This window comes from Eurypyga helias, unplaced genomic scaffold, assembly GCF_000690775.1.
Source record: "Eurypyga helias isolate BGI_N326 unplaced genomic scaffold, ASM69077v1 scaffold23849, whole genome shotgun sequence".
NCBI classification, from domain to species: Eukaryota; Metazoa; Chordata; class Aves; order Eurypygiformes; family Eurypygidae; genus Eurypyga; species Eurypyga helias.
Genome location: NW_010271966.1, coordinates 8323 through 20650, shown reverse-complemented (window position 1 = coordinate 20650; position 12328 = coordinate 8323). Strand labels below are relative to the sequence as shown.

Here is a 12328-nt window from a genome sequence, read left to right as displayed (position 1 = left end):
CCTAGAAGTGCCCAAGGCCAGGCTGGATGAGGCTTGGAGCAACCTGGTCTAGTGGAAGGTGTCCCTGCCCATGGCAGGGAGTGGGACCAGGGGGGCTTTAAGGTCCCCTCCCACCCAAACCGTTCTGGGATTCCATGATTCTGTGTGCAACAACAACAAACTCCAGAGCAGAAAGCAGGAAGCTTTGCAGGAGCTGCAGGGGTTGCGGCAGGCATGAGGAAGGGCTGGTGCTGCACCAGGAGAGTGAGCCGCTCACTCGTCTCTGTGGGGAGGGGCACAAGATCCGCAGCCCAGGTGGGGCTGGGGATGTGGGTTATGTCAGGTTCCCTACAGAAAGCTTACAGCCAACGTACCATTTCGATAGGATGAGAGAGGAAACACCCAGTAAACGTGAGCGGCACGGGCGCACTCTGGCCAGGGCAGGATGGCGGGACGAGTGGCTTTGTAGTGGGCTGGGGGCGAGACCCTCTTGTGTTCAAGTTGCTGGTGACAGGCAACTCTGCTACGGCTTGAGACGGGGCACGGGGCCATTGCGGGGCGATACCGCCAGGCCTCCGCGGCCAACACCAGGAGCCAGTTTCCCTGGTTTTACAAAATTAGGCATGGAGCTGCAAACACATAAAAGTGTTTTAATTTGTTACCAAGGCAATGAGTCAGGCTGGGATGGCAAGTCGGGAATAGAACAGCAGGGCCTCTCCGGGCGCGTGTTCATGCGCTGAGCATCGTGGTCAGCGAGGAGGCTGAGAGTCTGAGTCCTCTTCTCACGGAGGTGCCTGGCCACTGACCCCGGCTCCACAGAGCTGGTCCATGACCCGAGTCTGTAATTCTCTCTGGAGGAAGAGGAGAAGGCTGAGAGGTGTCTGGGGAGGCGAGGTTGGGCCTGGGCAGGGAGAAGACCTGTTCACTGCTGCTTGGTCTTGCTGTCCTTTACTTCACCGTAGGAACGCTGCTCGTAAACACTGGACTTTGTTCTGCTGTTAATTTTCAGGTGTTTGAACCCCGTGTAGCAGCAGGACCCCACTGTGCAAGGCACTGTCCAAATGAATAAAGAGCCGTGGGCTTTTTTTCAAAAAACCCTTTTCCCTGGGAGCTTGTAAGTGGATATTTGATCTTACCCTGGTTTTAGGGACCTCTGTTTTGGTTTGCTTCCAGGACAGGGCACACTATTTAGGGTGCTGTTTCTAAGAGACAAACATGGCTCTTTTGCCAATCTGATCCCTTTAAGAGGATTTCCTTTGGGTTCTAATCAGCTGTTGTGCCCAGAATTTCCCACTGGCTTTGCAGGGAGGAAAGAGCAAACCTCACCCCTTGGGAAACCGCGCTGGCCTGCGTCTTGCCCAACTGGGCTACCGAGTCGGTCAGTTGGTCGATCTCCCCTGGGAAATGGAAATATGGAAAGGGAAGAGCAGCTCCTTTCTCCAGCCCCAGGTCTGGGTGAAGGGAGGATGCCCAAGGCCAGGCAGCTGAGACAAGGCCCGGCTGGCAATCAGAAGGCCCAGGGCCCCAGCAGCTTTGCAGGGTGGCAGGCTGCACTGTCCCTTGCCCCCCTCCTGGCTGCCAGCACCATCCCGGCTGGCAGAGCACCCGGCACCGCCGCCCAGACCTGGGAACGCCAAGTGACAGAGGCGTCACCCGCTCCCTTCCCAGCATGGGGAGGGCACTCCGCAGGGAGTAGGACTGGGGAGCAGCAGGAGGAGGGAGCGGGACACAGGTTTCCTCCCTGCACAGCAAACAGCCACTTCTGAGAACCGCGGTGCTGAGGCAGAGCATCGTGACCGGGCACGCCGAGGGCTGACACAGTCTGTTTTCCGTGCGGCTTAAAGCCATGACACAACTTCAGCACTGCCCCAGCTTGCTGACGGCAGCAGAGACAACCTCTGGGAGCAGCAACCAGGAGTGGAAGAGGCATGGAAAGGCTTCGTGCAGACACGACAGCTCACACACACCGGTCCCCAGTCCCCAGCGTCACCCTGCCATGCCCCGCACCAGCCTCCCCTCTTTCCCAGAACGGATTTTGAGTCTCATCCCTGCTCTGCCTGCATCCACACAGCTGCCTGCGCCAAGGAGCAGGCATCTGCCGAGCAAAGCCACGCTCAGGTCCGGCTCCAGCTCTGCGTGGCCTTGGCGCTGCTCCGGCCCCACTGAATCTCTCGGGGTCTCACACAGGCAAAGCAATGCCTGACCTGTCACCATCCTCCCCCAGAGCCGTGGGGATGTCACCGGCACCCTTGGGACTGGGGCCCCGCAGCGCTGCCGCAGCCATCACTGGCAGCACTCGCTCAGCCTCTCTGGGAGAGAAGCTGCTCTGCATTTAATGGAACTCAATGGGAAAACGTAATCATTTTACCCATTTTCCACTTCACCTCTGCATTACACAGCCAGAGTGACAATAGGCGAAGTGCAGAGGTGACAGAAGCCGTGACACGGCGGCATATCAAGGACTGAATCACACCCACTTGCACCTGTAACCTAAGACGATGTTTCCATACCCGGTTAATCCGTTCAGTTTACATACCCACCTTCTCCCCCGCTGGCCCACGCTGCAGGGCGGCCGACAGCTTTAGCCACGACCAACCTTGCGTCCCAGCAAACCCAAGAGGGACTCCGGCAGATCCAGTGAGCTCCGGTACCGGCGTGAGCAGGAGGGGACAGACTTCGTTCTCCCTGGCACACACAGTCCGCTTGTGCTTGGAGGATGAGAGCAATCCTCCTCGGGGGAGAAGTAATGCAGAAACCACCCAACTGTCTGAATCCTCAGAATATAATTATATGAAGAGATTGGAATGACAAGTTCACTTTTGATGGTTTTGTTCTCTGTGACAAGGCTGAAGTTATCTCCTCTGCCGAAAAGCAGAAAAACAGAATTGTGATGGCAATTAATTTACATTCAAATAGCTCTTTTCATCCGACTGGATCCTGAAGAGCCCTGGAACGCCCAGCTGAGCACACAAAGGAGAGGATGCACGGCTCATTCATCCTGGAAGCGCGGGCAGTGGCGGGATGCTGAAGGCGGCTTGCAGAAAGTTAGCCCTGAAAATGGTTGTTGATTGTCCCTGCGAAAAGTCAGCACGTCCTTTGGCGTCAGCATGAGGACAATAACCAGCTCTCCATCCACGGGGTCTAAGTCACAGCTCAGCAGGAGCGTGGCCTGGGCTCTGCTTGGACTGTGGGAGCAGGAGCGTGGACTGTGCTTCTCTGGGCAGAGATGGACAGGTCACCCCAGGCCACAGTCGAGAGCAGAGATACCCTCCCATTCCCTCACCCACGCTAGGGCTTTTCCAGTGCTCACGTGTGGCTTTTGGGCGATGGAATGTGCCCTCGCCTGTTGCATCCCAGCTCCTCACACCACACAGTTCTTGCAGGAGAAGGAGGTGGGGTGGGTAGAAGGAGCTCCCTCCATCCCTTGGATCTGACCCTCCTTGGCTCCACAGTGGCAGCTTTCAGGGTGGGAGATCCTTTTGAGCACCCCGGTACAGTTCAACATCTGGGCTGTACTTGGACTCCTGCCGTCCAGGCGTACAGCTGGTACTGTGGAGTTACAGACTCGCAGGATCCAACTTGCCGTGTTCCCTGAAGAGCAAGTCCTGATGAACCCCGGCTCCGGCAGCCCTAACGCTGCCCAGTGCAGCACACCCACGTGCCGGTCCCCTCTGACCAGTGCCAGTGCCGCTCCGAACGGCTCCAAAACGAAAAGTAACCAAAACCCAAGTGCAAACTGAACCCACAGTACCTGGTGGGAGAAAAATCAGTCTGGAAGGCATCCAGGACTGGATTTCTCTTCTTCCTGGCACTATCCTAGAAATAAATTGTTCCTCTCAGGGAGGCTGTTATGTGTTCCAGAAATCGTGTATCTGCAGGAATGTCGCTGCCTCTGCACAGCACGGATACTCAGCTCCGGCACAAATGATGCTGTACCGGGGGCGGGAGGGGATGGCAGAGCTCATGCGGAGCAGAGGGATGCACCAAGGTGGCCACGTCTCCTCTCAGCATCATCTTTGTCCCCTCAGACGTCCCAGGTGACACGGCCGGGGCTGGCCTGGCTTGTCACAGCTCGCTTGCAGCTCCTGGGTCTGGCTTCTTCCCGGGTGGGACAGCCCTGGCAGTGCTGCCGCCACTCCGGCTTAGGGGACCAGGACTCCCAACATACCACGCCTGAGCCAGTTCTCCCAGGCCAGGTCCCGAGGAGTGACTGTGTCCCTGCTCCTGGGGAGACACTCATGAAACCCAGATCAGGATCAGACCCTTGGAATTCACTGCAAAGACATTCGGCCGGTGGAGGAGACCATACGCTTGGAGTGGGGGGTGGCTGCCTTCGAGGGATGAGGCGCAGGGAAGAGCAACTCCAGGGCGTTCCCTGTGCGGACTTATGAAAATCAGAGCTGGGAAACCACCCAGGTGCAGGTCCAAACCCGTCCGAGGCTGCTCCTGATCCATCTGCCAGCAAATTCCTCAGCCCCACGGACCTGCCTCCACGGCTGGAGTCAGTGGGGCACCCATCAGGGTTGGGGTGGGGCTGGGGCCGATGCTGCTGTTGGGCAGCAGTGCAGGGATGGGGACGCTCTGGGGGCTCGCTCCTGCCGAAACACCTCCTGCCATCCTCCCTCTGGTATGCAGGAAATCAGAAGGAAGCATCCCTGGACATCGACAACAATAAGCTATGCCCGGGATTAGTGTCACTCATCCCATATGTCCATCTACGTCGTCACGGCTATCGGAGAAGTCAGAGCTCCTGGGAAACAGAAGGATCCCATCAGGCAGCGTTAGTGTGTGCAAGGAGCCTTCCTTGGAAATGGGTGAAGGATAAAGGAATCCCAGGTGCAGGGACATTTATTTACGGCCTCATCCTCACACCCCCCCGGGATATCGGGGGCAGCGGATGCTCGTGTGCGGAGACAGTGTCACCATGGGGCCGTGCTGCTCCGCAGGGTGGGTTTAAACAGAGTCTCCTGGGGCAAGGTTTAAGGTGTCCCCAGCCTCCAGCAGAAATGTGGCCTCTTCGCTGCGCCCCCCGGCTGGGCTGCCCCCCCTTTTCTAGACAACTGATGATGCCTCTCCCTGGTGACCCCCCACCAGCCTCACACACTTCTTTTTCTTCTCTCTTGGGTTGTTTTTTAAATTCTGGTGCTGCGAGAGTGTGGTCTTACATTAATCCACTGCCAGTAATGAGGAAGTTCTAACTAGCTCATTTGAGATAATTACAGTGAGCGTTTCTCCCAGCTACGCAGAGGTGCTTCGAGTTGCTTCCTCATGCACACGTTCGGATTTTTACTTCGCTGTTTGTTTTGTAGGGAGGGAGGCTCAGCTGTGTTGGATGGCTGCCCCGGCACAGCTGATGCCAAAGGCCAAAAACAGCTTTAAAAGAATATAATCCTTCCTCCCCTCTCGGCTCCGTATCCGCTAAGAACAGGGCCAAGGCGTCTGGTGGAGTAGAAAACCGAGAGGGAGAGGCTTCTCGGGAGAGACAAGGCTCCCTGCAGCAAAGGCATCGCAGGCAGAAAAAAAGCATCTCCTCACGCTGAAACCCACACGGGTTTGGGTCCTGAGCTCTGCCGGTCCTCGGCCAAAGTCCTTGGCAAAACATCCCACTGGTCTCCGCTCGATGGCCTGAAAAGTGTCAGTGGGTGGCTCTGTGCACTGTGCTGTTCCTTTTTCCCACTCCGCTTCCCACTAACTTCAGAGGCTCTCAGAGGAGAGCATGAAAGAACCACCTCTCGTTTCTCCGATTTAGCTCTACTGCTGCTGCATTGCACAGCCGCTCAGGGAAAAGCCTTTTCTGCCCACCAGTGGTGCTGCTGCTTTGTCGCTGCTGCCTCCCGGTTACTGGGCAGCAGACACTCTGCCCCAACTTAAACCGCCCTGTTGAGCTTCTCACAGAGCTCCTCACGGTGTTTGTCCAACTGGATTTAAAGGCAGATGCAGCCAGGGAGTGTGCCGATACTTGCAATCTTGTGCTGAACATGTAATGCCACCCCACTAAAATGAATCATGGAATCGTATAATCCCAGAACGGGTTGGGTGGGAAGGGACCTCAAAGCCCCGCCAGTGCCACCCCCTGCCATGGGCAGGGACACCTTCCACTAGACCAGGTTGCTCCAAGCCTCATCCAGCCTGGCCTTGGACACTTACAGGGATGGGGCATCCACAGCTTCCCCGGATGCCGCATCTACAGGTTGATGGGCAGATGATGGGTTGTGGGTAGATGAAATGCTGCCTTGGATTAACAGCAACTGGACATGGTATGGGGAGAAAAATCCGTCAGAACAAACGGAATCACAGCAGAGCGGCTCTGGCTGGGGAGCCCTGACGGCATCTTTCTGTTCCTGCTGCCCTTCCCGGACCCTGGTCCCTGCTCACCCCAGGACCGCATCCTTCCCTGGGAAAAGCCGCTCCCTCTGCCCGGAGCGAGCTACCTCCAGGCACACCTTGTCTTTACCGCCAGGTTTAATTAGCACTCCAGTTTCTGCTAGTGCAATTAACCTACTTTAAATAAAGCGAAGCAGATGCCTTGCAGAGGGCCTGGTACATCCGAGAGCGGACAGAAACCCACCCGAGCCCAAGAAATAAGTGGGATGGGAGATACGGCTGCAGCTCCCTGTGTTTAGTCCCATGAGGAGCGATAAGCGCTGGGATCAGCTGCCCGGAGGGCATTTCTGCCAGCTTCCCCAGCCTCAGTGGGGTCGTTTGCTGCTGCTTTACTTGCTTTTCCCTGTCTTTCCTACGCCCTATGAGCACGCTAAAACCGGTGACCCTGATGTGTATCCCCGAAAGCTCCAGCTCGCAGATTTACCCCGCGAAAGCCCTGCCAAGCAGGGAAGTGCCTGCACAGCAAAAACCACATTGGCAGCTCCGTGTGGGTAGATGAAGGCTTGGGTTATGCCCCAGAGAAAGTTGGGAAATCAATGGGATGGTTTCGGCTCACTATCTGAACAGGCAAGCAAAATTTAAAACCAAAAAGGCAACAAAGGCAGAACTGATTTGGGCCTTACAAAACTGCTGGACTGATTTTTTTTTTTTTTTTAATGAAGATCTTGAAAAACTGAATTTCAATTTAATTTCAGTTGGTTCCACAAAAAAACTGCTTTGTATTGCTTTGGCTTCTCTTGATCCTTCCCTTTTTTCAAATTACATTGATTTTTGCTGTTAACAGAGCATTAACATACTAGAAAAAGTATTTTGGCGGTTGCAGAGAGCACAGACTCTGAAAACGTCAGTCACCACGCGCCGATTCCAACCTTTCCGTGTTACACAACGCACACCCAGCCCAACCTCCCTTTGGAGCGTCGCCCATCCCTTTGGAGCCCTTAATTTGGAGTTGGCTTTGGTTGAGGCTTCTGGAAAACAAGGACCACTCTCCTTGCCCTCGTCCCCTCCCGGGACACTGAGCCTGCTGCCGGGCTGGATGCTCCTGGCTTCCCTCCTTCCCCAGCCCGCGTCCCGGGAGCGCAGAGCCCTTCCCGGGAGTACAGGGCTTTAGCAGGGAATAAGTGCTACAGATCAAAGGACCACCAGCACTGGAGTAATTCCATGACAACACGTTTAATACGTTTCCGTAACTCGTTCTGGTGCCTTTTATGTTTCGCATCCTTTTGCGGCGCCACCGTTCCCGTCACCCCCGTCCCTATGCGCTCCTCTGCCAGCCCCGCTTCTGCACCTCACCGAGTCCTGTTGGCTTCTGGCCCCTCCTGAGGAGACCCCAGGTCTCCTCCTGTCCTCGACTGACACCAGGGAGCCTGTGGCTGACCCTTCCTGAAGGAGAACTGGTCCCCTATTCCCACAGTCCGTTTTCCTGCGTGGGTCCCTGCGGCCCTGGGACTGTCCTGGTCCCCAGCCTCCTACGAGCCAGGGGGCTGATGCAGAGCAAAACTGGCCTGAGCCTCCCTTCCGACACATCCTTTTTTCCCAGCAGTGTCGTCTCCGTGTCACCAAGCCAAGGGCATGTGTTTGCACAAATGAACAGGCAGAATGAGTTAATTAGAACCAAACACAAAACTAATTGCTTCCTCTTCGAAGTAAACACAGTATATTAAGCTTTTCTATTCTTGGTTCCTTTTTCCTACCAAACCTCAGTGTCTGGGAGTGCTGGGAGATGTTCTCTTCCCCAAACCTGTCATCTCCATGGAAAATTTGGTCTTTTCCACACCTCAGCAAAAAACAACGTGGTGTTTCTCTCTTCCATCTTCCCAACCCCCAAAGGCTCATGGGGGTGAAGTCTGCAGAAATCCTGCCTGAGCCCTGGGCACGGGTGGCTTTGGGGAAATGGGGTTATCTCCTTCCCCAGGAAAAGGCAGGCAGAGCCTGAACGGGTCATGGGTAGGACAGTGCCGTCTCCCGTGAGGTCGGGGTGTTTGGTGACAGTGCCTTGGGAAAGCTGCAGCGCAGGGTACTCACAAGGCCACAGCACTCGGTCACCAACAAACCTCCACATTTTGGCCATGGGAGATGCAGAGCCAGCAGCCCTAACTCCCAGTGCCCCAGGATGCTTCCCTGCGTACCTGCACTCTCCTGGGCTGGGATCCTGATCCCGGCAGTAGTCCATACTTCCCAGCTGGTGGATCAGAGCTGAAGCTGTGCGGGGTTTGAAGCAGTCAGCCATAGACAGAGCTCCTCTGCCAGCTGCAAAGTCTTTTCCTGCTGTTACCACACAGCATTACAGACCCTAGGAAGTGGGAAAGGGTGATCAGAGGCTGGCACAGCAGCAAGCTGCAAAGCCTCTTGTCCCGGGCTGTCCCGGGCTGTCCCAGGCTGTCCCAGGCATCGGCACCTCTTAGAGCTGCCCAGGACTCCCCCGCTGAGTGTAATTTCTGTTTTGCACGGCACACACGCTGTGACGTTGTGAACGGCAACAACAGAACGAACACGGCTCGCATGCTCGTTTTAGGATGCACTTGGGTGGGACACAGTGCTCTGGTCCAACAAATGTGCTCAAGGCATCTCCATCACACACATCTTTAACACAGTATTTAAAGACCAGGCCTTTCAGTCCTGCTGATTTCTGACATGCAGCACCCCCCAGATGCACATGTGGAACAGCTGCACAGCACAGAAAGCATCGGTGGATCTGCGCTCCCTCCCAGAGGAACACCCCCCAGGCTGCCCCCAGGCTGCCCCCAGGCTGCCCCACGCAGGTTCATGGCGCCGGGGCCGGCTCTGGGTTTATTGAGCCGTCCAAATGATCTGTTGCATCGTGTATTAAATTGGGGTTTCTAGTACAGCGAAGGGTCGGGAAGGCAGTTATTCTACATGAACTTTGTAGTTTCATTTTGATGAGAGTCAGGATGGTAAAATTCCCTCATCTCTTCTGGCTTCTTTCTCATATTGTACTGCAACAAGAAGAACATTAAGAAAGCCTCTCTTCCTGTAACCCGGATTAAAGACAAATAACATCCCGGTCCCGCAGTGTTAAAGCAGGGAGATGACCAGAGCAGAGCAGCAGCCTGCGCTCACCTTGCTCCTGTTGTGTCCTCCTGGACCAGTTGGCCACTGCAGGCAACAGCCCCCAGGTCAGCTGGACAATGACTGCGATCTCCCGTCGTTCCGAAATACCTGGAACCGTGAAAATAGACTTTGTGTTAGAGAAGACGTTATAGCAGGCACTGAGATCCCATGGGAAGACTAGTTTAAGGCATTAATTGTTTCTTCATATTCTTAAACAAGTTCAGCCTGCTTTTCACCCCGATACAAACTTAGCATAAGTATTTTGGAGTTTGTCTTCATTAGGAAAAGACATCAAGAAGGGATGTGGGTAGTTAATTCCAATAAATGCATGCTTAAGCCTCAGACCTCTACGTTTTTCCCAGTAATTACACATGCTTTGGGGGAATTTTGTCTGCGTTAAGCCTTGCTGTCAGGGATGAACTGCAAGGGTTCCTTCTCCTCCCACAGGTCCCGCGAGCCAAGGCCCTGTACACCTACCGGGGGCACAACCCTGGGGAGCTGAGGTTCAACAAGGGGGACATCATCGTGCTGCTCCGACAGCTGGATGAGAACTGGTACCTGGGGGAGGTCAACGGGATCAGCGGCGTTTTCCCAGCCAGCTCCGTGCAAGTCATCAAGCACCTGCCCCTGCCTCCACCCCTTGGCCGAGCGCTCTACAGCTTGGACCTGAGGAGCAGGGATAAGACTGAAAACAAGGACTGCCTGACATTCCATAAGGTAACAGCACTCCAAGCTTCCAGGGGCTGGGTGACACGGGCTGGGTGACACGAGCTGGGCGGGTTTTCTTTGGAGTGTAGTGTTCTGCTGCTCCCCAGCTCCATAGGAGCTCCCTTTTGGAAATCAAACGGTCTCCAGGCCCCCTCCGGCACTGGTGCCAGCAGATAAACCCCCAGGACTTCCCCGCAGGATGAGGGGCACCAGTGAGGGGTGCAAGTGCCCAGGGCGAGCAGTGATGGCAGCCCCTCCGCTCAGCTGCTCACCCATGGTGCTGTCGATGGGGGCTGGCTGACAGTCTGCTCCCGGGACCGAAACACTCCGAGGAGATCTCCAAAGACACTGACAGCAAAGAAAACTGCTTCCAGGTCTGGGGATGATCATACCCAGCATGCATTCCCAGGGCAGTTCCTGAACCTTTATGTATCTCCCTTTATTCATGGAATCACAGGAAGGTCTGGGTTGGAAAGGACCTTAAAGCCCACCCAGTCCCACCCCCTGCCATGGGCAGGGACACCCTGCTCTAGAGGGAAGGTTACCCCCCAAAGGTTGACGAGCTTGCCTTCGCTCGGTTAGAGGACACGCTCTTCTGAGTAACTGCACCTCCCGGCAAAGGCGCTGTCCCCGCAGTGTCGGACCGAGTAACGTAGGTGTTCCCAGAGATGTAGCTGTTGGTCACCACAAAGCAGCCTTTGCCCAGGGGGTATTTCAATGAGAAATAGGATGACAGGGTATTTCAGCACCTGAAACGGGGATCTGCGCTTCTCGGCAGCATGGCACCAGTCCCCTCGGCACTCACACCGGGGGGTTTCACTCGATTCATAGCTAAAGTGCCATTTGCTGTGTGCATGGCAATTCCAGAGGCATTCCCATGCGACGGGAACGGCCCAGCGAGGCAAAGGCTTTCTGTGTCCTCGCCGCCAGACCCGTGTCCACAGCCCCGACGCAGCCACGCTCCACCTTTCCATTACAAGCACGTTTGAGCGCCGGGCTAAGGCCAGACGGCCGGCGTTTCAGAACAACGTACGCACAGAAAGCCGACGGAGCAGAGGGCTCAACGGGCTCCCAAGTAGCTCTGTTTGCTGGGCGATCTCCCCATGAACCCCCAGCTGCTCTCCCAAGGTGCGGGGGGGGCTGGCTGGTCACGGTGGCCCCAGCACCAGCTCAGCTCATTGCAGGCAGCGTTCCCGGCGCTCCGGCTTCGGAGACCTTGAAACCACATGCTCCCTGTTTTGTCAGCACTGGTCTTTTTTGCAGTTTAGCTTGAGATGCAGGGTGTGAATGGCACCAGCAAGAATTCCTAGAAATAAAATTAATACTTGTGATCCCCATAATTACAGCAAGCGCCTCTCTGTGGCTATTTTATAAAAGGACACTAGTAAATCAGCTTATTTGAAGCTCTAATATATTTTGTAAAACGTCTTTTTGCTTAATGAAGTCATTTCAGCTACAGTAATTACTTACTTCAGTCTGGCGTTAAGAAGTGAGTGAGTTAGGGCCACATAGAGCCCCTCATTAATTACGGAGAAGGCAAAGGTAGGTTGGCTTCGGGAAACGCAAGGCTTCTCTTGGCTTTGACACCGAGGCTTGTGCCCCATTTTATTGCGTTCCCCGGCGTTTAGAGAAGGCAGAAACACGCCTCCTGTTCCGGCCAAGCTTTGGTTATGTATAGGGATGGCAACATCGCCGCCCGACGTGTGACACACGTACACGTTACGGTTTGCAAACCTGCGAGAGACCTGTAGCCCTGCTGCGCGAGAGTCACCCCCTTCACCCCAGGAGCCAGCACGTTGCCTCGCGTGAGTCGGTGAGGATCTCAGCGTTTTGCAACTCGTTCGTGTCAGCGGTGAGTCCTGATTAATCCCCCGGCAGACACAGTGGAAGGCAGCACTCTCAGCACATGCCCTCTGCGGTCAGCACGTCCCGAGACATGCTGTTTTCCCTCGACAAACCCGATGGTTTTGTTAAGCAGGGTCAAGCCACGAATGCTTTGGCTTACAGGGAGGTAATTGGGTGGATCTAATCCTCCGGGGAAAGCCGCCATCAGTGAGGGCTTCTCCGAGCTCGTGCCCTAAAGTCGGCCGCAGGGCTTTGACACCCCCAGCGAGCTGGCGCGATGCGGGAAAGGGAGATGATTCTGCGCCTGTACTCTGCTCTTGGGAGACCCCACCTGGAGGGC

The 12328-nt window shown here is 55.5% G+C and overlaps 1 protein-coding gene across 1 annotated transcript in view; it reads left to right on the top strand.

The window, feature by feature from the left end:
• Positions 1 to 12328, top strand: part of LOC104515122 (putative E3 ubiquitin-protein ligase SH3RF2) — a gene marked incomplete at its 3' end in the record, with an annotated part of 24968 nt that overhangs the window by 5104 nt on the left and 7536 nt on the right. The window contains exon 2 of the mRNA XM_010158978.1: positions 9883 to 10152. Coding sequence (XP_010157280.1) covers positions 9883 to 10152 — 270 coding nt within the window. The remainder of the gene's footprint in view (positions 1 to 9882; positions 10153 to 12328) is intronic.